General features: G+C 41.6%; 2 protein-coding genes and 1 long non-coding RNA gene across 6 annotated transcripts in view; 2 read left to right on the forward strand and 1 right to left on the reverse strand.

Annotated features, from left to right (window-relative positions):
- The window catches only part of LOC111827458, a 2026-nt gene extending 1713 nt beyond the window's left edge, over window positions 1-313 (reverse strand). Inside the window, exon 1 of the long non-coding RNA XR_002831048.1 lies at window positions 219-313. This is a non-coding gene — a long non-coding RNA (uncharacterized LOC111827458). The remainder of the gene's footprint in view (window positions 1-218) is intronic.
- Window positions 1-5115, forward strand: part of LOC102432361 (aldehyde oxidase 2) — a 61145-nt gene extending 56030 nt beyond the window's left edge. The window contains exons 35-36 of the mRNA XM_023763139.1: window positions 3207-3283; window positions 3766-5115. Coding sequence (XP_023618907.1) covers window positions 3207-3260 — 54 coding nt within the window. The 3' untranslated portion in view covers window positions 3261-3283; window positions 3766-5115. The remainder of the gene's footprint in view (window positions 1-3206; window positions 3284-3765) is intronic.
- A 5089-nt stretch (window positions 5116-10204) lies between these two features.
- Window positions 10205-25196, forward strand: BZW1 (basic leucine zipper and W2 domains 1). 4 transcript variants are annotated; one of them, XM_006082386.3, is made up of 12 exons: window positions 10205-10349; window positions 11448-11521; window positions 13469-13645; window positions 16492-16586; window positions 17387-17452; window positions 19142-19277; window positions 20192-20301; window positions 20633-20803; window positions 21019-21165; window positions 21789-21927; window positions 22182-22304; window positions 22757-25196. In XM_006082386.3, exons 2-12 carry the CDS (start codon window positions 11458-11460, stop codon window positions 22786-22788), a joined length of 1260 nt encoding a protein of 419 aa, XP_006082448.1. In that variant the 5' UTR covers window positions 10205-10349; window positions 11448-11457; the 3' UTR covers window positions 22789-25196. The 4 variants fall into 4 exon arrangements, with proteins under 4 accessions (XP_006082448.1, XP_014316758.1, XP_006082449.1 ...); XM_006082387.3 differs by lacking the exon at window positions 10205-10349 and adding an exon at window positions 11167-11320; XM_014461272.2 differs by lacking the exons at window positions 19142-19277; window positions 20192-20301.
- Window positions 25197-25833: the final 637 nt, after the last annotated feature.

Here is a 25833-nt window from a genome sequence, read left to right on the forward strand (position 1 = left end):
CCTTCCCCCGCCCAAAGGAAAAGCCCTTTCCCCTTTCCCCCCTCCTCACCCAATGCAAAAGCCTCCCCATGAACAAGACCCCCCCCCCCCCCCCCCGCCCCGCGCCCCATGCACAGCTGGACCCCCTCCCCCATGCACAGCCTCCCGTTTCTCTGAGAGGGAGAGGCGAGCAGCCTGTCCCAGGGACTGTTCCCATTTCCTGTGGTTCTGGGACCAACCCGACGGCACGTGGAAACGCGCAGTCTCCCGGCTGCTCTGCTGAAGGCTACGCCGCAGTCACTGGCAGGGCCTTCCAGCGGCACAAACACGCCGGCCACGTGGACTCGGGGAGATGGAATGACTCAGGGGCCGCTCAGAGCGGAGACGCCCACGGTGCCTCCCTTCCTCGGGGTGCTGCACCCACGCCCTTCCAGTGCGACCTGTGTTCTCTCTCTCCCTCTCTCTCTCTCTCTCTCTCTCTCTCTCTCTCTCTCTCTCTCTCTCTCTCTCCACACTCTCCCTGGCCTCTCGCGCTGTCCTGGCGGAGGTCACCGGCGCTCTCACGGGCTGTGAAACTGGTGCCACGTGGAGCATGCCTGTCCCAGGAGGCAGGGACTGACTGCTCCCCTCCATGCTTGGACCCAACTCCTCCCTGCAGGGGCCTTTCTGACCACCGAGGGTGGCTTATCGGATACTGTCATTAAATGTATATGTTTGCACCTAAAAGCTCTCCTACCTGGTCCCTGAAGGTTACTCCTTCGGGAGGGAGAATCAGAAGAGAGAGGGGGGGAGAAGGCAAAGCTGAATTCCCTGAGATTAAGAGAGGGAGGAAGGAAGGCAGGATGTGAGACAGAAAGAGGTCTTATCTCGGGAGGGAAAGGCGTACCAGGCACTGCTTTAACTCAGTGAGGACACGGCCTGGAGCCGGAGGACAGGCTGGCATCTCAGCTCTCCCTTTCGGGATTTACTTACTCTTCTGATCACTCCGTGTCCTCATCTATAAAATGGGGGAGGAGGCGTGTGGAGAGGATAATTATAATTCCTTCACAGGGTTGTTGTAAGGTTTAAGTAGGTAATATGTGAAAAGCATTTAGCAGGTGACCATACGTAGGAAGTGGTCAATATACGTTGATGATGATGGTGATGATGATGATGATGATGATGATGATGGAGTCTGAAGTCCCCAAGAGCACCGTCAGCTTCAGAGACTTGCTAGATGGACTCACCGGACTTAGAATGCTTTTGTAGTCCTGGTTTGGGTTTCTTCCAGGGAGAGGATACAGATTAACATCCGCCAAGGGCAAGGCAGATAGGGCGAAGTCCAGGAGAGACTGGATAGGAGCTTCCAGCGGCCCCTCCCAGTGGAGCTACACCAACAGCACTGCATTCTCCCAGCAACAAGGTGGGAGAAGGAACACAAAGTGTCCACCGCCTGGGAAGCTCACCTGAGTCTGGCGTTCTGGGCTCTCACTAGGGATCAGTGACGTAGCACAGGGCACCTGCATCGCTGACCTGAGTTACTGTGTCCAGCCCTTCCAGAGGTCAGGTGATGCCCCCTGGCCCAATGCCTCAGGTAGACAGACACTCTAATCAGACAGGATCCTTCAAGGGTTTATTTAGGTGTTATCTCCCCGGGGCTGGTCAAGGGCTCTTTCTTTGGAATGTGCAGAGGTTGGACAACCCAAGCCTGCTGAGTTAATCCTTTACTACACAATAATGACGATGAAGATGATGAGGAGGAATTCTGGATTGATGGCAGCTACCACTGACACTAGGCCTTGACACCAATGAGACCGGATACAGACCTATCTCAGAAGCTGAGATTTAACTAAAAGTGGACTCCATCTTGACAGCCATTGAGAACATATTGCCTTCATTCTAGCTATCAAGAACCACGCAGGGAGGAAGAGGAGGAGGGAGGAAGGGGTCGATGGCACCAAACAAGAGAGAAGATAAAGGGAAGGTCACCAAAGGCCAAGGAAGAGCAGCTTAAGTCCCAGGTCTGGGTCTCTGAAACCAAAAAAAAAAAAAAGAAAGAAAGTTATGTCCTCATTCAAGGAGCTAGGGAGGAGGTAAGACCCAAGAAGGCCGAGGTAGCAAGATAATGAGTGTTGATCTGGGTCCCAAAGCCAAGTGTACTCCAGGAACCCAGGTCTGGTGGAAAGAACAGGAGGCAGGTTTTGGAAGAGACTAAAAATTGCCATCACCTTTAGCAGGAGAGTTGACCTGAATCGACCTCAGACTACTGAGGAGCTTTGTCCAGCGTCCAGCCCGCCCAGCGCAGGTGCAACGGGCTGATTGTAAATAAGATACCCGTCACAGCAGCTAAGTAGAGAATCAGGGACGTCTCTTTGTGAAGGGCAAACCTAGCCCTCCATTCATATTTCATTACAGATTAAGAGCAAACAGGAAGAGTAGAATTTGTTAAGTTATCCTGATAGGAGTTGCATGGTTGTTTTGGGGTTTTTTGTTTGTTTTGTGGGTTTTTTTGTCTTCTTTTTGTACTTTTATGAAATAAATATTAGGAGGAAACTTTTTGGAACCCTCATAACTTTTCGTTATTTATGGGAGGTTTGTGCTTTTACACCTGTGTAACTAAAAGTCAACTCTTTGGGCAAAAAAGCCTAACAGCAGAGACAAGGAATGTAATTTCTGCTTTTTTGGCCAAACCTAAGGGAGAGCATTCCCAGCAGAGGAAACAGGAATTGAGGACCACAAGAAGGAAGGATTCACAAGTCAAGTTCTTGGGGCTTGAAGGCCAGGATAGGGGAATGAGCCTGGGTTTTAACTGGCAGGGGTTCTGGACAAAAACCATTTGGCTGAAGGTGTAGACAGAGCTGCTCTCAAATCACGGCACAGGAGTCCTGGTCCCTAGGCACCAACAGAAACAACTCTCAACCTAACCACTCCCCTTTCCACCCTCCCTAACCCTGCAAATGTGTTCATAGGAAATATAATTCTCTGTGAGATTCACATCTTGGAAGTAAAAAGGATAGATAACTAATAGAGTGTCTTCTTACTTAACAACAAGAAGAGCAGCAGATATCACAATACCAGACCCCCTGTCTCTTCAGAGTTGACCCTGGAAAGAAAGGGTATTCCCCAGGAAAAGCTACCTCCTCCCATCAGAAAAATTTCCCCAAACCTACAGATTTGATATACTTTTCCTGGTAAAATATATGCAGTGGTCTTATGATATTAAGTTTTGAATTTGCTTTCTTTCTTAGATCCCAAGAGATGACCCTAAGACATTTAGACCTTGGTCTATCCCTATAGCATAGCACTGCTGTCATTTTTCTAAAAGGTAAGATCAATAAGCTGGAAGATAATTACTCAGAAAAACTGATCCAGTCCTTTGTGTTCTATGGAAATTTATGATGACACAAGTGTGTAAGTCCAGTTTCTTTTTTTGTTTGTTTAAAATATGTTTTTATTGATTTCAGAGAGAGAAAAGGAAAGGGGGAGAGAGAGAAACATTGATTTGTTGTTCCGTTTATTTATGCATTTGTTGGTTGATACTTGTATATGCCCTGACTGGGGATAGAACCTGCAACCGTGGTGTATCGGGACCATGCTCTAACCAACTGAGCTGCCCGGCCAGGGCTCATCTAGCTTCTTATTTTATAAATGAAGATGTGGGGGCCAAGGGAGAATAAATAACTACCTCAATGTATTTATTCATAGCCATAAAGTTTACCAGTTCAATTTTTCAACCATTGTTCTTCTCTCACACAAAGTCAAGGGATTTACACACTTTTATAATTATTCTCTTTTCTTTTTTTTCAGGTGCTTCAGTTTTCTACAAGTGAAAAGATGGCTTGTTAATCCTAACTGGACGCCACACTGATATTCTTATACTGATGTGAAGAAGAAAAAAATGACACAAAACTTAGAAACATTATTCAAGTCTGATTACCTTGACAAGATGAATCATTATTTACGAATCATTAATTTAGACTTTCTAGCCTAGAGGCCACCAGACAACCACTGGGATAGTCACAGCAATCAAGTTTAATGCTAAGTTGTTTCTGACAACATCATGTCAATATTGCTGTAAAAGCAAATCTTTCCTTTGTGTTTATCCAGTATCATTGGACTGTAACGCAGGCTACAATCCTAGAATGAAAGACACTTCCCAGTAGATAAGCATGTGATTACTTTCCCCAGGGATGTGTTTGATTCAGTGGCCACAGGTAGGGACACCACAGAGTTCTACAAGGTTTGATTTTATTTTGTTTTTACTGTGGATTAGCTATGGGTCCCTGTATGTGCATTTGACAGCAAAGCAGTTGTATTTTCCTCATTGTAAATGAGCTATTCAACTGGTTGATATTCTTTTGGAATTTGGAGGGCAAAAGCATTGTAAAAATCGTTTTCAGTGTAGTATCATAAAACCCTTTTACTTCTTAAATCTGTTTATAAAAAACACCTGATCTGGTATCAGAATTTCAGGAAAACTTCATTGCTCCATTTCCCATATATTGAAGTGGGTAACACAGAGCGAAAAAAAATTCTAAATTGTAATCACCCCTATGTTGAAGTTGGAAACATGCAGGGTCCACCAAATTTTATTCCTTGGTTTTAGGGGCCTTCAGAGAAGGAGAAACCAGCAAATGAATTATTTCGTATTTGACCAGAAAGTCAGGGAGTAAACTGACACTCTATCAACCAGAATTCATATGATCAGGCTCACCAAGCCTTCCACTACAGTGACTCCTTGAAGCGAATGGAGGATAGGCCGAGCTGAGCGAGTTTGGTGGTTGGTGAGAGAAGGTAAACATTAGACATGCCTTACAGCCTGGAGGAGGTTGAAGGTCACGGGAGGCACTGAGCCCATGTGATTGAAGGGACTGGGACACAGCTGTTCACAGGCCCATCCGCTGACTTTGGAGGCTCCACTAGGGCACAAGAGTCCAAGGGAGAAAGTGGGACAGGAGCACCAGGAGAAAGGAGACAGGAGCAGAGGGGTCATGGGCAGGACAAAATTTACGAAAGATTTCTGAACACATGAGCAGAAGAGTTGGGGAACTTAGTGGGAGCAGCCGGGGTAAAATAAGTTGAAATAAAAAGATGTTTTAGCCCTGGCCATGGTGGCTCAGTTGGTTGAGCATCATCCCGTGCACCAAAAGTTTACTGGATTTATTCCCGGTCAGGGCACATACCTCCAGTTTATGGGTTAAATTCCCGGTCGGGGCATGTAGGAGGCAATTAGTGTTTCTCTCTCTTTCCCTCTCTCTCTAAAATAAATAAAAATCATATTTTAAAAAGATTTACTTCTTTTTTAAAAGATGTTTTAAAAACGTAAGTGAAGCCTTGGCCGGGTTGCTCAGTGGGTTGGAACACTTTAGCCCACACAGCTACTACAGAGAGAGCACACAGGAGTGAAGGCGCAAACAAAAGCGTGCTACCAAGACAGCTCTTTGTTATGATTTGGTTATATGACTTTGGACTTGGGAGAGAGCAGGCTTTCTTTCAAACTAACCAATCTCTCTTCTATCTCCTGTGGGCTTGTGCTGCATCCTCCCCCTGTCCCCTCCAATCTTCCCCCAGGTTTTCCAGGCTAGACTCCACCCCTTTAAGTTGCCACATGCACCCAGCAAAGGAACTGCCACTGCTGTTTTTATTCCTCCCTTGGTAATCACAGCTAATGACTGGAGCTGATTCTTCCTGCCCACTTCCGGAATGAAGTCCCCTGGGTGGAGAAGGCACTGTTCCCTGGAAAGCCTGTGAATGCGTGGCTTCCTAGTGAATCAGGTTTAATGTCCAATTCCATTGACTCCCTTCTTAACTAACTAGCTACTTATGCTAACATGCACATGTGTGTATGAGTGTGTGTGTGTGTGTGTGTGTGTGTATGTATATATGTGTGTATATATATATATTTTTTTAATTTTTTTTAAAGCCAGGTTCATAAGGTTTTCTACAATCATTAATCCAAAACATAGGAACATAAATACTTTTCCCAGATCATTTTCCAAGGGAAGCATTGTGCTTTTCAAAATAGACCCTTGGCATCTTCCTAGTTGCTGGAAGAAAGACCTATTGCTACTTGCCCTTGAAAAGGAAACATTTATCTATTTCCACCACCAAAGTTAAAAATAGTAACAAGTTCACATGCAGCACCTAGCAGCTTTCATCTAAATAGGTTGAAATTTGCTGGGCTTGCGTGACTCAGTGGTTGAGCATCGATCTATGAAACGGAGGTCACAGTTCAATTCCCAGTCGGGGCACATGCCCGGGTTGCGGCCTTGATCCCCAGTGTGGGGCCTGCAGGAGGCAGCTGATCAGTGATTCTCTCTCATCATTGATGTTTCAATCTCTCTCCCTTCCTCTCTGAAATTAATAAATATATATGTTTTAAAAATAAATAAATAGGTTGAAATTTTACATCTAAAAGTTACATGGGGAACTTGCGGCAATGGCAAAGTGAAGAGGTCAGCAAATCTGTCTCCAAAAATACTATAAAACTGGGCAAGTGTCCCAAACTACTATTTCAGGACTCCAAATATCAAGCAAAAGCCAACAAATAGAGAAGTGTTTATGAAAAACTGCTAAACTTTAGGTAAAAACAGTGGTCTATGGCAATCTTTTCAGGAAGGAAATAATAAAGATTGGAGTGGACCGACCCACTCACTCTGCAGACGCCCTTCGAGCCCCAGCACCACCCCAGGTGCGGCTGGCCAGGGAGCAGGAGGTTGGCTCCAGGGCGTGTCTGGCCCATCTGGCCCAGTCCCACCCCAACGGCCACCTTCTAATTAATTTCCTTTCAATGTGCAGGAATCCATGCACTGGGCCTCTAGTTAATATATTAAGTGCTTAGAAGAATGCATGACATATGTGCCTGCTATATAAAAATAGCTAATATCTTTATTAGTGAAACATTGTATCTTTAACAGACTGTGGAAGTGAGAAATACAGTTTGGGGAGAAGAGTAATCAATAGTACTAAGAGTTTTTAGTTTGGTGTTCAGAGGAGATACCAGATAAGGTGGATTGGGAGTTTGGGAAAAACGCTAGACGTAGAGATCTGACTCTTGCCACTTCCCTCTGCTTCTCACATCCATCTGTCTCATCTGACACACTAGCCTCCTTTGGTTTAACAGGTCAGGCCCTTCACACTGCTGTTTACTCAGCCTGGAAGGGCACAGAGTCTGGACTCAGTAAATATTTAATAATTCGATATTTGAATTTGGAACTCTTTTAAATGGAGATAAAACTAAATACCTGGAAATGTATGAGACTGCCAGGTGTGCTGGGTAGTCATGGCCCAAGCCTATAACTTCTTTAGTAAAAGGTTAAGCCAGCCCTACTCATTGTTCTTGTGCATCTAGGTTAACACACCTTGAAATGCCAGAAGTAATCCTCTTTTCCAGGCCCCTCAAGGAGTAACCATCCTCAAGAAAGCACATTATTTTGTTAACTTTCCTGTAACCCAATCCCCACCTTTCTTTTTCCTACTTTCATGTCATCTTCCTGTCATTCCCTCCTTAATTCCAAATGTATAAAAGAAACTTAAAAACTGTCAGAGGAAAGGTGGGGGGAGGGAGAGAATTACCAAAGAACTTGCATGCTTATGTGCATAACATGGACATAGACAATAGGGTGGTGAAGGCCTGGGGCGGCAGGGTCAGGCTAGAAATGGTCAATGTGGGGGAAGGGGGGACATATGTAATACTTTCAACAATAAAGGTGAAAATAATAAGATAATGAAATACAAAGAAAAAAAGAAGATAACATGTTAGGTTAAAAAAAACAGCTGTCATTCTCTGGAGCATTTGAGATCTTGCTTCCCAATATATGGCATCATTTTGGCTCACATCAACCCTTATAAAAATTCTCTGAAGGTTTGGGCATTTCTTATGTCCTGTTAACGTAAAAAAAAACCATTGAAACCTGTAAAGAATTTTTGTGAGTTTATTTGAGCCAAACTGTTGACATATGACGGGAAGCAGAACCTCAACGAATTGAGATAATGCTCCGGAGAATGGCAGGGTTACGTTTGTATTTATACATTGCAATCAAAGGAGGGACGTAGGTGGTTACATGAAATTCATTGGTGATAGATTAAGCAAAGCAGGGGAAACCCCTGGGATTGGATAAAAAGTAAAATGATGGACACATACTTAGGTGGGTGCAGGATCAATTAACATGATAATGAAGGAATTTGTAGTATCTGTCCTGGCGCCCAGCACAGTTGGTGGTGCTCCAGAGGCTCCAGAAAAAGGGAAGTTACAAGTTACCCAGACATTTCAAGGGTATGTTATCATAGATGCAAAAAGACAGATAGGCTCAGTTAAGGTAAAGGTTGACCTTGTCAGTGAAGATACCGGCCTAGGACGTAATTGCCTACCATAACGGCTTTTAAAGTTTAACTTCAGACCATCCTTTGTGGTTACTTTAGGTCTCTGAGTTTGCAAGACCGCCATGCAGGCCTCTCCTGAGTTTGTCAGGTCAGCATATGGCCCCCTTCATCCACAGTCCATTGCACATGTAAGAAAGCATGACACAAAATAAAAGGCGTGCATACAGAAAAGAGGAGCCTAGCAAATACAAAGTATTGGGGGAGGTAACAAGGACAGTGGAGTGACATTTTAAGGCCATGGGTAACAACACCTTAGATGCTCCGAGGAGGCCCAAAGGGGAGTACTGAAGGAATGACTGGGTTTGGCAATAACTTCTAGAAAGAACTCAGAAATGTTCCCTGACGTTGGGAGGGGCAGGGGGAGCAGAGGGTACTGCGTTAAGGAAGCCAAGTTAGATAGACCAATTTACCAAAATGTTTGATGCAGAAGAGAAGCAAGATCCAGAGAAGGTGATTTCAGGGACAAACCCTGCTTTGGGGGTTTCTCTGATAGGAGAGTAAGGAAGCAATGGCGAGGCAAACTAAGGTACAAACGGAATGGAAAGGTGAGGCGAGGCCCTGAAGGCACCAGGCATTCCTGCTTGCACTGTTATGACGCCTGCACTGCTGCTCACACGCACCGTCTCCTGGCCCCCCGGCTCTGACCACACACCCTCTAATCCAGCGTGTCAGAGGTGACATGCGAACTCATTTTTTTGGTCGATTTTTCTTTGTTAAATGGCATTTAAATATATAAAATTAAGTATCAAAAATATAAATCTTTGTTTTACTATGGTTGCAAATATCAAAACATTTCTCTATGTGACACGGCACCAGAGTTAAGTTAGGGTTTTTCAAAATGCTGACACGCTCAGCTCAAAAGGTTCGCCATCACGGGCTCTCAGAAGTGTGGCCCCAGGTCAGCAGCCCCGGGAACTTGCTGGAGAGGCACATTCCTGAGTCCCACGCCAGGTCTCCTCGGGGAGGCCGACAACCTGTGCTATTTTTTTTTAAATACATCTTATTGATTTTTTACAGAGAGGAAGGGAGAGAGATAGAGAGTTAGAAACATCGATGAGAGAGAAACATTGATCGGCTGCCTCCTGCACACCTCCTACTGGGGATGTGCCCGCAACCCAGGTACATGCCCTTGACCGGAATCGAACCTGGGACCCTTCAGTCCGCAGGCCGATGCTCTATCCACTGAGCCAAACCGGTCATGGTCAACCTGTGCTTTTTAACGTCCTCCGGGGCTGGATGCTCTCCCTCCCAGTCCCCACCCCGACCGCTCCCCGGAGGAAACGCAGAGACCTCTGCCCGGAGCGGTGACCACAGTCCGGGGCAGGGCTTCCTCCTGGACCCTCAGCGGGGCCTCCTCGCTCCGGGGGGAGTGCACGCCCCCACCCCCACCCCCGACCAGCACCCCCTGGGCAAGCCGGCCGCTGGGGACCCAGCACACCCCGAGCGGAAGCCAGCCGGACGGATGCCTCTAACCAACCTCAGCGCCCACCCGTTAAGGGCCCCGACCGCCCCCCGCCTCGGCCCGCCCTCTCGCTTCGACTTCCGGTGAGAGGAGCTGGTCGAGGAGAAAGGGACGCGGGCGCCGCAGCCCAACTGCCTCGAGCCTGTCGGGGGGATGGGGGACCTTTTGTTCCTCCAACCCCTCCAGGTGCTAAGAGGCCGGATAGCGACGCGGTGGGAGAACGACAGTCTAGTTCAGGGTGAGTGTCCGGGAAACCCGGAACTCAAAGACAAAGTTAAAAAATGGCTTGGAAATCCTCCCTTCTCCCCTCTCCTCTTCTCCCATCCCGAGCCCCCGGATGTGGAAAAGGCGTGGGCTCCACGCAAGAGAGGGGCGGGGCGAGGCGCGCGACGAAATCTCGCGACAGGAGAGCGGTGGGCGGGGCGGCGCCGCTCCCTCCTCCTCCTCCTCCTCGCGTTAGTTCCGGTCGCCGAGCAGAGACCGCCGGACCGCCGCAGTTGTCGCCACCTCTGGAGTTTCTGGCCCTTTTCTCTTCGCCTTAAATTCGGTGAGGCTCGGCGCCCTCCCGCCCCGGGTCGAGTGGAGGCCCCTGGGCGGCGGGTAGAGAGCGAGGGCGGCGGCGGGCGCCATGCGGCCCGGCTCGGAGGGGCCCGGGCGGAGGCCGCCACATGAGGCCGGGCGGGAGCCAGTGTTCGAGGGCCCGGGCCGCCGTCTCACCGGGGAGGCCGAGGGGCGGCCGGGCCGGAACGGGGACCCCGGGGAGGGCGTCGCGGCGCCGGGACAGCCCCCTTCCGCCCGGCCCGGCCTGGGGTAATCAAGCCGCCGCGGCCTCTGTTGTGTGATGTACGCGTGGGGGGTTCCGGCGGGCGGGGTGGAGGCGCCGCCACCACCACTGCGGTCGCCTCCCCCGCAGCTGCTTTCGCTGGAGGGCGGGCCGATGTACTGGGGTCTGGTCCCCTCGGCGCGAAGCGCCTCAGCGCCTGCTGTTCCGCTCGGCGCGGCGGCCGTCCGCGCCGGCGACGGGGTCAGTGGAGACCGGGCGGCGGGACGCGGAGCGGCCCTGACGGCGCCCCGCCGAGACCCCGGGCACCCTGGGCGGGTCGCGGTTGGCGCGGGAAGGGCGTGGGCGGGAGACACGTGCCCTCGAGGAGGCTGGGATCGTGGGGCGGGGGCACGGGCGGCTCGGCCCGCTGTCAGTTAGTCTTGGGGCGGCGGGAGCGCTGCGGTCGCTGGTACGGCGGGAGGGCGGGAGGGCAGGTCCCCCGCGGGGAGTCGCCCCTTGACCGGGTCCTGCGCGTTGACTGACCAGTTGGGCACCTGTTAGTTAGTAGCGGGAGGTGTCGGCGGGTTTAGAGGAGCGAGGACGACACCAAGGCGTTGTGTCTGGGGGTGACTTGCCACCAATCACCGCGCTGTCGTCTCCTGGAAGTGCTCGCTCCAGCCTTCGAGGGCTTCTTGCGGGGAGAAGGGCACGTTTTGAGGTTTTAGTTACTTAAAGCGAAGGTCATTATTGACCAGGTATGTTGTCAAGACCGAAAGTGAGGGCTCCATTTGTTTTACTTGAGACTAGACCTCGGTTTAGTGCTTTGTTTTCAAAATGGATGTTATGGCACTGATTTTTACGGCCTTATTTTTCTCCTCCTAGGGTGTCTTTTATGAATAATCAAAAGCAGCAAAAGCCAACGCTATCAGGCCAGCGTTTTAAAACCAGAAAAAGAGGTAAATAATGTGTGTGTTAGAATTATCTTTCTTCAGGCCTCCAGAATAACTTCTTTACTTTGGTTCCTCTGGGTGACAGTTGGCTCAGTACTAAAACCATAAGAGAAAATACAGAAAGGAACATGAATTTCTAGTTGACTGTTTCAGATACCCTTAATGTTTCTAAGTAGTTTATTTATTTATTTTAGAAAAGTATGGGCTGCATTTTTAATGGTAAATTTCATTTAAGCACATTTTTGTTTGAGGGAAAAGGTTCATTTATAAAAAGAACTCCTGCTGTGATCACTAATTTCACCTAAAGGTTGTGAAGATTGATGAGAGCAAAATCAGACTTGGCCCATGGAAGTTATTAACATTGTAATTTTTTTTAACATTGTAAATTTTTTTTGAAATTAAATATTTCTCACAGACTTACTAAGAAAAGTACTAAAATTATACAAACTACTTCTTTATATTAGTGGGCATTTAGATGAATATTGAATTTTGTAGCAAAGCATTGTTATATACTGCTGATGCAAAGTTAAATGAGATGTGATCTCAGGTATATTTTATACTGGGCTTCGTATTTCCCCCCCAAACTTTTCATTATTGCTCAAAAGCACATGTCAACCTTATTTTATAGTACATTTTGAGAAAAGGGAGAACTGGGTCAACTACTGGTTAATAATTGTTTTTCTACTCTAAATAGAGACACTTTGAGATACAGATTCTGAATGTTTTGTAAATCTGTAGTTATAGTTTGTCCCCTTGTATTGGGGAGATCAAAGAATGATTAGATTCTAGTCTTTGCCGATTCATTTACATTTAAGTCAATAGATTTTCTCAAGAGGAGGAACAGAAGTTGGAAACCAGAGCAATTTAGCAATAATAGGGAAGAGTATGTGGATTACTGGCATTCACCTTTATATAAATAATTTCATTGGTAACAGGAAGAGATGTCACTTCCCGCTTCCAGATTGAGAGCCCTGGTGCTCTCCTAATTCTTAATGATTGGGTCTTGGGCAAACAAGGAGTTGGTCACCCTCATGCTGTGTGAAAGTTAAGGTAGCTTCTAACCTAGACAGAGATCAAATCCTATCATGGAGTGTGTGATAACAATTCAATGAAAGCTAGGTATGTACCCAGGGCACTGTTCTGGGTGCTTTCTATCTTAATATTTAATATTCACAACAACTTTTGGAGATAGGCACTATTCTTAATTACTTTTTACAATAGGAAAATTTACACATAAAGAATGAGACTAGTTGCTCAGACAGTTAAATGATGGTCAGGATTTGTATCAGGCAGTTTGACTCAAGAGTCCTTGCTCTTAGCTACGGGTCTTTAATTTCTCTGGGCTTCAGTTGTCCTTCTGAATAGTTGGAACAAAAAAGATCTTCCTCACAAGGTTGTTGTAAGGATGAAGCAAGGGAGCTAGTGTAGTTTCTGTCATACATTGGATCTTAAGTACCAAAGGAGTGAGTTTTTTAAAAAGCATACAAAGTTTATGGGCATTTAAAGAAAAGAAGTAACAGCTCCAATGTTTGGACAAAACTTCACTCGGGACATTTTTAGAGGATGCCCTAAGTTTCAGAAAGGCCCAGGGGCAATGGAAGAACATCTCAGATAGAAGTTGTTCCCTGGCAGTAGAAACACACTACCTTATTTAGCTTACTTACTGCGACTCGTGAAAAATAGTGGAAGAAAAGCTACACAGTTCTGTGCCTAGGCACCTGCCTTGGACTAGCAGAGGGGAAACTTGCACAGGATGTGTGTTCAGTCTGTTTATTTGCTAGCGTTCCAGGTCTTGGGTAATCCAGCTTACGTTAGTTTTTTTCCAGCTGTTGAAATAAATGACATAGTGACAAATGTGATTAACTTATTTAGTGGTTATAACTTCCTAACGTGGTGATTTCATGGCATTTTGATAAGCCTTTTAAAGCTAAATGGGGTTTTCTTTCTCCTTAGATGAAAAAGAGAGGTTTGACCCTACTCAGTTTCAAGACTGTATTATTCAAGGCTTAAGTGAAACTGGTACTGATTTGGAAGCAGTAGCAAAGTTTCTTGATGCTTCTGGAGCAAAACTTGATTACCGCCGATATGCAGAAACACTCTTCGACATTCTGGTGGCCGGGGGAATGCTGGGTAAGAGTCTGGGTTTTGTGGGAAGTGTGCTGTATGGAGAAGTTTGTTAGAATCCAGACTATAAACCGTTTGACAAGCCCATGAAATTGGGTTGGCTTTGGTTTTTTTAACCCCCTTAGGATTTTTCCACTTTTAACTCCCAGACCATAGCAAGTTAGCAGATTGCCTTGCTCTATCTAGCTTTATATTTAAAGTGTGTTACAGAATTATAACATTTGGGGATAACTTTTCTGATAATCCAAACCCCCCTACAAGACCTCCCAATGAGTGATTCTCTCCTCCCTACCCCATATGTGCTTGAACAGGTTGGAAAACCCTTCCCTCTTGTTCTAGCTTATGAAATACTTCTATATTTAAAAGCCTCCAGTCCTGTATGCTTCAGTATATTAGCTACAAAGTATATGTGGCTTGTCCAAAGTGAGATGTGCTAAAAGTGTAAAATAGACATTGGATTTTAAAGGCTTAGATTTCAACAATAATTTGAATACTGGGATGTTCAAAACTATTTTGACATGCTGGGTTAAAGTGTATTAAAATTAATTTCACGCTTTATAATATAGCTAGTAGAAGATGTGAAATTACATTATGTGGCTCACATATTTTTGTTGCACAGTGCTGCTTTAACTTCTACATCCACCCTCAACAGCTCAGGGTACCTTAACAGATTGTGCTACTGAATTACATATCTTCAAATGATGATGGTAATTTCATTTCATAGCTCTTTAATGTATTTCAAAATGTTTTCATGGTAATAATTGTATTGACCCTCAGGGCCAAGCTGACAGAATCAGAACTCCATTTGTATACATGCAGAATGGATGCTTAGAAAGGCTTCAGTGACTTACATGCAGTCAAACAATTGCTCAGTGGTGGAACAGAAACTTAACATTAATATATTCTCGTGCCTAGTCAAATGAATATTTCTTTCATTGTATTACCAGCTTGTAGTAAGAAATATGAAATACATCTATTTACTATTCATAATATTGCTATCAAGAAGCCTGTTTATGGAATTATTTTTAAAACATGTACCAAGAAAATTTTCAAACATATCCCAGAGAGAATAGTATGAACTTCTAATTCAGTAATTATTAACAGTCTTACTCTGTTTATGCCAATTTCATCCCTCCTCCCCCATATTTTTAAGTATACAGACATCATTTTATCCATAAATGCTTACAAATGTATCTAAAAAATAAAGTTTCTAATTTGTGAATTTATGTAAAATTACATATCTAAACCACCTTTGAACATCTCCGCTTAGAGTGACAGATTTGGCTCTATTGATTAATGCAGCGGGTTTCATTGAGTTCCTAAAGTGGGCTATTTCTGTAAACTGCTTCACTTTATTCACACATATTGAACCAACTTATCCATGTTCCTGCTGAGAAATTGACTTGCTTTTAAATCATGTTAGAACTTATATCATTTTATTTTATAACTAGTGGCCCGGTGCACAGATTTGTGCACACTGAAAGGAAATTAATTAGAAGAAATATTTCTTTAAAAAATATATTTTATTGATTTTTTACAGAGAGGAAGGGAGAGGGATAGGGAGTTAGAAACATCGATGAGAGAGAAACATCGATCAGCTGCCTCCTGCACACTCCCCACTGGGGATGTGCCCGCAACCAAGGTACATGCCCTTGACTGAAATCGAACCCGGGACCCTTGAGTCTGCAGGCCGAAGCTCTATCCACTGAGCCAAACCGGTTAGGGCTAGAAGAAATATTTTAATATTGTTATTCGCCCTTTCTCTATAATAGAAGTGTCAGAGATGAAAGAAAATTAGTAAAATATATATGAAAATAATATATAAATTGATTAATAAAATAACAACAAAGACATATAAAAACATGATATAAAAACATTGATAAAAACAATGACTGATAAATTGATTAAACTTACTCTAATATCTCCCTGTATACCACATAAGAGTAAGAACACTTCCAGAATGCTTGACTAATTTCCTTTATAATGAAGTATTTACAACTTTAACTTTAATGTCACATGCTCTTCAAACTCAAGAGAAAGCAACATAACTGACCATGTCCAAAACGGGTTCAGGTAGGAATATTCCTACTCTGTCTAGAGTTTGTCCTTGTGATTTATTAATAGTCATTGTGGCATCGTGGGAAACTGTCTTCAAATTAATTTAAATGGGAGGCCAGTGTCAGATGGGGACAAATCAATTCTTGGAATCAGAACAACCTCTCCTTCACCAGATCCTGTTAATATTTCAGCTTCAATTATGTTAGGTCTCAATCTTTAGATAATAAATCTAGTACCATTACAAAGACCCCATTTGCTATTAAGATTTCTCAGTAGCATGATGATTGCACCTACTTGCAATTTTATTTTTATGACATGGCATTCCCGAAGGAGTACTATTAAAGAAATTCAATGGGAAAATTTTCATTTTCGGCATCATCCCTGAATCAGTGGAATCATCACTCAAATAGGTGTGAAAATCTCCATCGAGTATATCCAAAATTTCTTCATTTAATTTAATAACGTGCTCATTTTTAGGACAAAGAATCGCATGTTTAGATATAATCTATAGATATACTATTTCCAAAGGTAGCTTCAATAATAGATTGTTACAAATCATTTCATGGGGGATTTTAATAATATCCATTCTGAGAGCTTTATACGTATCGTGCATGCTCATGCTCAAGTCGACGTTTATTTTTAAATTGCCAGTGCGCGTCATATGTACCGGCTGGTAGGACGGATGTATGGCCAGTCACTTAGCCTTTTATATATAGAGATGAGAATCCTCACAAAATAAAATTGAAATGGTACTCATTTTAAATGAAGGTCACTGCAAATTTTTTGTTCCTTAGCCCCAGGTGGTACACTGGCAGATGACATGATGCGTACAGATGTCTGTGTGTTTGCAGCACAAGAAGACCTAGAGACCATGCAAGCATTTGCTCAGGTAAATGAAACTTTACATAATAATTGTGGTTACCTACCAATATCTATATGACTAATGTTTAAGGAACCATCTACTTTTAAGAGGTTGCAGTAGATTGAAGGAATTTGAATTGAAGGTTTAAAGTGAATGTTCTTGTGAAATATGATGAATTAGAAACTTCAGAATGTGTTGAGGCAAACAAAGTAGGAAAAGATTGAATTAGCCCTTCTTTTCCTGTTTGTCCCTCTGAAATGAATCCATTTTTTAAGAAAAAATGTGAAAATGAAAAGGGAAATCAGTTCCCTGTCATGGTTTCTATCATTGCGTTATTCTGTGTATGAGTTTTTAAAAAGTGAATGAGTTACAGGCAGATTAGCTTAACAATCAAAATCTCATTTGAATGTTTCATACATAGTTATGCTTGCATTACTATAAGCCAAGAATTCAAGTGTGTCTAACCGATTTTGTTATCTGTGTCATTAGGAAAGTAGAACTATTTAGTATATCCTACAAATAGGTAAATGACATATATGAGCAACAGTTAGTCTTTGCTTTAATATTTGGCAATAAAGATTTATTGTGGGTTGCTGTTAAAGTGTTAACAGCAGTGCATTGGAACATTGCAGTGTTTGGGAGTTGACAGACTCTTCCCAGGCAGGTTTAAACAGCTTATAAACATATCTAGTGGACGGCTCACTTCTTTGCTGTTCTAGAGATACTATCACTAAGATCTCAGGTGCCCTGACCTAGATCTTTTTGGGAACCTGGCATCTGTATATATGAATTTATCATTGAACTTATTTCTTTACTATTCTTAATAGGTTTTTAACAAGTTAATCAGGCGCTACAAATACCTGGAGAAAGGTTTTGAAGATGAAGTGAAAAAGGTATGAATAGCAATATGTTTTGTGGGAAAGAGAAGGTTGAGGTAAAAAAGGGGAGTGTTAAGTCCTAATTCAGCCACAGGTTTCAGATCATTTTAAATGTAACTGTCATTTGTACTTGTTAATTACTTCCCCTTTTTCACCAGTCCCCATTCCATCTGGTGACTATCAGTTTGTTCTCTTTGAATTTATTTCTGTTCTGTTTGTTCATTTTTATTTTATTTTTTTAGATTTCCCCATATAAGTGAAATCATATGCCATTTGCCTTTCTCTGTCTGACATAAAGCATAATATCCTAGATCCATCTATATTAAGGTTTTGTTCTTTTTCATGGTCAAGTATATATGTACCAGTTTTTTGTTGTTAATCCTCACTCGAGGACATTTTTCCGTTCATTTTTTTTTTTTTTTAGAGGGAGAGTGGAAGGTAGGAGGGAGAGACAGAGAGAGAGGAATATCGATGTGAGAAAGACACATCGATTGGTTGCCTCCCATATGCGTCCTGACTGGGGCCAGGGATGGAGCCTGTACTGAGGTACATGCCCTTGACCAGAATCGAACCTGACCATGGGCCGATGCTCTATCCGCAGCTTTTTTTATCCACTTGTCTGTTGATGGGCATTTGGGTTGGTTCCATACCTTGGCTACTGTAAATAAATAATGCTGCAGTGAACATAGGAATGCATATATCTTTTTGAATTAATGTTTTGGGTTTCTTAAGATAAATACCAGAAGTGGGATTGCTGGATCATATGATAGTTCTGTATTTAATTTTTTTATTTTTTTTTTTTTGTATTTAATTTTTTTTGGAAACTCCTTACTGTTTAGATTTGAGATAATTTTAGATATTTAGGTAGATTGTTTCTGAAATGTAGTTTGGGGGTAAATCATTTAGTTTGATTTGCTATACACTGTTCCTTAGCTCTGTGTCCAAATAAGTGGCAGAAGACTAAAAATCAAAGTGGAGTTTGTTCAAAAGATAGACAATAGAGGATTAGAACTAAATACATTGAAAAAGGGAAATTTAGCTTACTTGCTATTTGAGTCTTGGCTATACAGTATGTATAGGTGCACAGAATATATGGTAATAATGTTTTTGGTAACATTTACCAAGTATCTGACACTATTCTAATTAAACTCATTTAATATTTGCAAAAACCCTATGAACAAGTTTAATCCACATTTTACATATGAAGAAACTGAGGCAACAAAAGTTAACTTGCCTACAATCACTCAGCTAATCCTATATAATAAAAGCATAATATGCAAATCAACCGAATGGTGGAACAATCAGTAGCTATGACACACACTGACCACCAGGGGGCAGGTGCTCAATGCAGGAGCTGCCCGCTGGTGGTCAGTGCGCTTGCACAGAGGGAACACTGCTCAGCCAGAAGCTGGGCTGGCGAGTGTAGCAGTGGTGGCGGGCGGTAAGTAGCAAGGGTTCCCGGCTGCAAGAGAGATGTGTGACTGCTGGCTTGCGGACATCCCCCAGGGGTCCTGGACTGCGAGAAGGCACAGGCCAAGCTGAGGGACACACACACACTGCACAAATCTGGTGCACCGGGCCTCTGGTGTGTCTTATAACTGACGTGGACGGTACTCCAGAGCCCATACTTGTAACCAGTATATATGCTTTACTGCTTCTCTTTAAATAGTTGCTCTTTTAACCTATAACTATTTATTTTTACAGCTGCTGCTGTTCTTAAAGGGTTTTTCGGAGTCGGAGAGGAACAAGCTGGCTATGTTGACTGGTGTTCTTCTGGCTAATGGAACACTTAATGCATCCATTCTTAATAGCCTTTATAATGAGAATTTGGTTAAAGAAGGTAATTAACCTTTAGTAAAGGTTAGTTTTTAGTTGGCTGAGGGTAGGGTAGATAAGAGCATGAAAGATGGACTGATACAAAACTTAGAGTTTATTTAGATTTGACTTGTGTAATTGTCTTTTTAACTGTCCTTAAATTTAATAAGTTGATTCAGATTCATTAGACATTTATTATATACTTTTGGCATCCAGGGTTAATGGTTTAATTTAGGTATACAGCAAATATCCAGGGTCCAGATGCAATGTGATTATAAAGTAAAAGAATTTTAATTCCATGGTAACCCATAAGGAGATTAATTCCGATTGGGAGACTTGGGATCATCTTTAATAGTGAAAATGCTATTGGGGGAAATGTCAAGCTGAAAAGGAAAATAAGTCCCTATATTGATCTCCATAGGTAAATTATTTTTTATAGTAACAAAGATAACTTTTCTTTACGAATACTATTTTTTATTTTTTTATTATTTAATCTTCACCCAAGGATATTTTTCTATCGATTTTAGGGAGAGGGGGAGAGAAAGAAACATTTGTCCTTTGCCTTTCATATGTGCCCTGATGGGGAATCAAACCCACAACCTTTTCGTGTATGGGATGATGCTACAACCAACTGAGCCACATTGGCCAGAGTACTCTGTGTTTAACATTCCTTATTTTAATTTTCACAACAGCCCTGTCAATTGTAAGAACTGTTTACCCTCATTTTACACATTAGAAAACAGTTTCACTTGAGTAAGAATATATAATCAGCAAATGGTAGACTAGAGAAATTGGAGTTAAATGGTAAGCAGTAGCAGAGGGAAGTTCAGGAGTAAGTGGGAATAAAGGGAGTAGTCCTGTGTGGCTTAACTATGGAGGGAGGAAATGGGGAGGTTGAATCCAGAAAAGCGGTTCTGCTAAGTGTGCTCTTTTCTACAGGGGTTTCAGCAGCTTTTGCTGTAAAGCTCTTTAAATCATGGATAAATGAAAAAGACATCAATGCAGTAGCTTCAAGTCTTCGGAGAGTCAGCATGGATAACAGACTGATGGTTTGTAGCTTCTTTATTGATTTTAAGAGGAAAGGAGAGAGAGAGAGAGAAGCATCTATGATGAGAATCATTGATCGGGTGCCTTCTGCATGCCTCCTACTGGGGATCAGGTTCACAACCAGGACATGTGCCCTGATCAGGAATCAAACCATGATCTCCTGGTTCGTAGGTTGATGCTCAACCACTGAACCACACCAGCTGGGGTATCTTCTTTCATTCTCTTTTGCCATTCTTGCCAGGAAAGTGTAATAAGGAACTTGTCATTTGTAATCTGTTAAGAGTTGTTCTTAACCTGATTTAAAGATAATCTAACTAGATTAACTTCTTTCAGGAACTTTTTCCTGCCAATAAACAAAGTGTTGAACACTTCACTAAGTATTTCACTGAGGCAGGCTTAAAAGAGCTTTCAGAATATGTTCGGAATCAGCAAACCATAGGAGCTCGTAAAGAACTCCAGAAAGAGCTTCAAGAACAGATGTCCCGTGGTGATCCATTTAAGGATGTAAGATATTTTTTGTTTAAACTGTCTTTATCTGGCTAAAGTATTTCACTAGAGTGGGCTTTAGTTAATAACTATAGAATATTATGCTGGGGCTTTGCCTGTCTTTTTTATATTTAGTGCCTTCTTGGGCCCAGAAATTATAACACTTGGGGGAGTATGTATGGAGTATGTACATACATATCATTTATGTTAACTAAATTTGGATTCTTTTGCAGATAATTTTGTATGTCAAGGAGGAGATGAAAAAAAACAACATCCCAGAACCAGTTGTTATTGGATTAATCTGGTCCAGTGTAATGAGCACCGTGGAATGGAACAAAAAAGAGGAGCTTGTAGCAGAGCAAGCCATCAAGCACTTGAAGGTATTAGATCTGTGCCTTGACAAAACATTCTGCTTTTAAATTTGGAAAAGTGAACTGTTACTGTATTTTTCTAAGAGTGTTTATCACATCTAGTTCGTGGGGATAATTCAACCAGTAAATAGACAGATATTATTGATGTAACTTTTTTTAAAGCCTAGCTTGGGTTTTGTTTGGTTCACAGGTTAAAAACGAGTATTTAAAAGTAGTTTATTCGGTTTGGCTCAGTGGATAGAGCGTCGGCCTGTGGACTGAAAGGTCCCAGGTTCGATTCCGGTCAAGGGCATGTACCTGGGTTGCGGGCACATCCCCAGTAGGAGATGTGCAGGAGGCAGCTGATCGATGTTTCTCTCTCATCGATGTTTCTAACTCTCTATCTCTCTCTCTCCCTTCCTCTCTGTAAAAAATCAATAAAATATATTTAAAAAATAAATAAATAAAAGTAGTTTATGCCTGCAATTTGGTGTTTGGTTTTTATGGAATTTTGGAAATTTTCTTTAATTTCCACTAAATAGAATATAATTCACAGTGATTGTAAAAGATAGTTATGTTCTGTATTTTAGGAATTTTATAATGGATAGTTAGCAGAATGAATAACTACATCTTTTTTCCCTTCCCTTCAAAAGCAATACAGCCCTCTCCTTGCTGCCTTTACTACTCAAGGTCAGTCTGAGCTGACTCTGTTACTGAAGATTCAGGAGTATTGCTATGATAACATTCATTTCATGAAAGCCTTCCAGAAAATAGTGGTGCTTTTTTACAAAGGTAATTTAAAATTTCTCAAAAAACTTTTTTTTTTTTTTTTTTAAATAAAGGTGGCCCTGGCTGGGTAGTTGGGTCTTTTATGTTTTTCTTTAAAAATTACTTGTTGAAGATACCAATTAAGAATGTTTTGAATACAGGTTTGTTTTTTTTCCCCTTTCAATAGGATCTTTTTTGCACCTTAGGTAGGTCCTAATGCTGCGTAAGAGACATGTTTGAAAACTTCCCGAATATAATGCTCGCTCTCTTCTTTACAGCTGAAGTCCTGAGTGAGGAACCCATTCTGAAGTGGTACAAAGATGCACATGTTGCAAAGGGGAAAAGTGTCTTCCTTGAACAAATGAAAAAGTTTGTGGAGTGGCTCAAAAATGCTGAAGAAGGTAAGTCTTTTGTGGCAGAAACCTAAGAACTGGTTAAGTGTGGCTATAGAACATCTCCACATGCTGCCTCTTTCTTTCAGATACCATTTTGTACCTAGAGTACAGATTTTTGTTGATTTATTAACTCTAAGCTGAGGAAAATTAGACTTTATTAAAATATTCTGATGACCCTAGTACTACTTTCTTAGGAGGAAATTTGAAAATTTTGAGAATGTCTAATACGAATTTTGAGATTTATAAATGAATACTCTTTAATATCCCTCATATAAGTAGGACATTAATAAAGCCTTCACAGTTATAAAAGGGAACTTTTGCTTTCTGATATATAATGCTTCACTCGTTTCCTATTGGCTTAGAGTATTTGATGTAAAGAATGGAGTGTAATGACAGGACCAGCCTCATTCTCCTAACAAATATTCACTAATTAATGATTCATTTTCCCTCTTTTCTAGAATCTGAGTCTGAAGCTGAAGAAGGTGACTGAATTTTGAAACTACACCCTCAGTAAAGCAAACAGGAGTTGTAGATAAAATGTCATGTCTCATGTGTCCTGGTTCTTACATCTTCCTACCTCCCTATATCAAGCATGATATAAGGGCTTTCATGGCAAATTTTATTTTAACTGTTTCTATGGTTACTGGAAATGTTGGGTTTAGTTTCTAAAACCATGTTTTAAGTAGCTACAGGAGCTGTAGATTTGGATCTAATGTTGCATTAGTCTTTTCAGTTATCTTCTACCTCCTGTATTTTCTACTGTAATAATGTAATTTAAGGCCTTCCACAATGAACAGTTCACTTTTTTCCTGGGTTTTCTATATAAACAGTTTTCAAGATATGATTTGGTTAAAAATAATTTGTTATAAAAATTCTGTTTGCAAATTAAACTGTAAAAGTATCCAAAGTCTCAAAAAGCAATGATTTGTGTGATAATTCGGTATGCCCAAAGCCCTCCTCCTCTGTAAAAATCTCATATGCAGTAATTGAATTCATTAACATGAATCTTGATTATTTGGACCATTGCTCACATGTTAATATTTTCTTGAATTTTAGCTCCAGATGTGTTTGAGCTCAGTTGTTTGCTCTGATTTTCATTCCTTGGAGAAAAGCTTGAAAGTGAGGTCTTTGGGAAACTGTACTGTGGCAGAGGTGGTGGGAAGAAGAAAGTTGAGCTTTTTCCTATTGAGAAACTTCTAAATTCAGTTTCTGTCTTTCCAAGCAGAACATATGGGGTATTCTTGTCATACCATTTACAACTGTACCTTAGAAAAGTCTTGTCACATAATGAATTTAACACTTAGAATGTTAGGAAAGGACTCATGAAATAGTGTAATGAAACGACTGTACTAAACCCAGTAAATTGTTGAAAATGTTAAGTGCCAGCATGTTCTAATTGGGACTCTAAATATAACTCGTTTCCTATTGGCTTAGAGTATTTGATGTAAAGAATGGAGTGTAATGACAGGACCAGCCTCATTCTCCTAACAAATATTCACTAATTAATGATTCAAGCATTTGGCTATTAGCATACCCTAGTTGCCTTTTTAAATTTTTTAATTGCCATGAGCCAAAAATCTTTTCTATACAATTCAGTTATTTTAATTTCCATCTTTTCTTGCTGCCACCCATCTACATATGTAGTCAGCAGAAAACAAAATGTGACCACACCTTTTGGTTGGAAAGACTTCACCTTAAAAGTGAAGATTTTGGAAGTTTTGATTATTGAAAGAAATTAGCTTGGAATAATGCCACCAGAGACTGAGTGGAAATTGCCACTTTCAAAGGTGCCATTTTTATGAGCCAAGAATTTGGTGTTTAACAATTCATCTGGAGGGAATAATACGTAGTATCATTTGAAATGAAGGTGTATAGTTTCCTTAAGAAGAGCATTAATGATACCATTGTGAATGGGGTGAAATTGTAAATGAATAACTTTGATAAAATTTTCATGCACAGGCAAAATGTATTCACTAGGTTTCTACGTAGTGATTTGCTTTTGCTTTGTAATTTGTAGTCCTTAAAAGACTTAAAAAAAAATAAAGTCCATCCTTATTAGGTTATATAGGTCAATCTTTATTTTTTTTGTAAATTCCATGCTAATGTCCAGTGGTAACTGTATGTTATACATTCAGGCATTTCTACTATGTAAGCATTAAATAATTGCTCTTTCACCCTTATAGCTCCCAAACTATAAACACCTACAAAGAATTCTGATGTAGCAGAAACATTTCAACAACCAAATTATTGCATGTTACTGCCATTCAAAGTGTACCCTGTTTTATTATATACTGTGTATAGTGAATGTGTAGTCTTCCAGAACTACATTATGATCTTTGTCTGATCACAGTTTTTTTCTTCATAATGACAAAGTAGTGTTTATTTACAATATTGTAGTAACTGGGTATCACCTGTGACAGTATTAAAAAAAGGGAATGCTTTCTGAAAGGACTGCAGATTTTCTTTTAGAATTCTAAGTGGTAATTTTGGAACTCAGTTGCCAGTGCCAACCTATGGCCTCAAATATGTAATTCTTAATATAGATGTTAAAACTGTACTTGTATGAGTGGATAAGTGTTGATTTTCCTAACTTGGTTTCCGTTTCAGAGGGTAAGTCTCTTAGATGCCATAATTAAATGTGTTTAGAGCTGATCATAAGTTTCTTAATCTGAATTATTCTGGAGTATTGTCCTAGAGATATTATGCTGTTCTTATGAAAATTCCAAATACCAAAAACACCAAGGATATTTTGTCACAGCATAATGATGGTGGTAAGAGGAAATGCATGTGACTGAGATACTGACTTCTAATTCAGTGTTTCTCAAAGCTCATCATTCTCCTCCAGGAAGCCTTTTTAGAGTTTTCTTATAGCACCCCAATAAATTTTATTACAGATAAGCTTGTATGTGTATTGTACCTGCTTTATACATTAAAAGAATACGGGAGGTTTTTTTGTCCCATTTGGGGGTGATATCGCCCCCACTGAGAATGTGGACCTCTAATATGTCTTATTTTAAAGTAGGAGAGGACCTAGAGATAGACATTTGCATTGCCAGACATATCTTCATGCAGATCCATATCCTGAAGCAGTATTTTTTTCTTCAGGGGTTATTAGGAAATAGAGAAAATTTGTTTTCTGCCAGTCACCATTTTTTTTTTACAGTAGCTCACACAGGCATTAGACAAGTCATTTCCCATTGACTTTGGTGGTCTTAAGATATTCTTTCTTGATTGTAAATGTATGGGAGAGCTATTTGGGTTCCTTCTAATCTATAAATCAATTAAAATTCTAGAGTGATTTTAAGTTGTTGGGCAAAACCACTGGTAAATGGTATTAAAATATTAACTGATTTAACTGATGCGTCTACTGTCACACAGGTTGCTTGCAGGAACTAGCACAACTACTGGGCTTTAAATGTAACATGAGTATCAGTTTAAGTGTACATTATTGCTTAGACTACTAAATTGCCTTTATAAAAATTTCCCTCGGGTGCTGTTTATAGGTGCCATGTAAAATAAGTTAATCATTTCTGTG

This window comes from Myotis lucifugus, unplaced genomic scaffold (assembly GCF_000147115.1).
Source record: "Myotis lucifugus unplaced genomic scaffold, Myoluc2.0 scaffold_3, whole genome shotgun sequence".
In the NCBI taxonomy this organism is placed as follows: Eukaryota; Metazoa; Chordata; class Mammalia; order Chiroptera; family Vespertilionidae; genus Myotis; species Myotis lucifugus.

Coding starts and splice junctions, on each gene's coding strand:
- BZW1 (XM_006082386.3), top strand. CDS start 11,458: ATGAATAATCAAAAGCAGCAAAAGCCAACGCTATCAGGCCAGCGTTTT. Junction 19,278..20,191: donor TGAGAATTTGGTTAAAGAAG/GTAATTAACCTT, acceptor TCTTTTCTACAG/GGGTTTCAGCAGCTTTTGCT. Junction 20,804..21,018: donor GTGGTGATCCATTTAAGGAT/GTAAGATATTTT, acceptor ATTCTTTTGCAG/ATAATTTTGTATGTCAAGGA.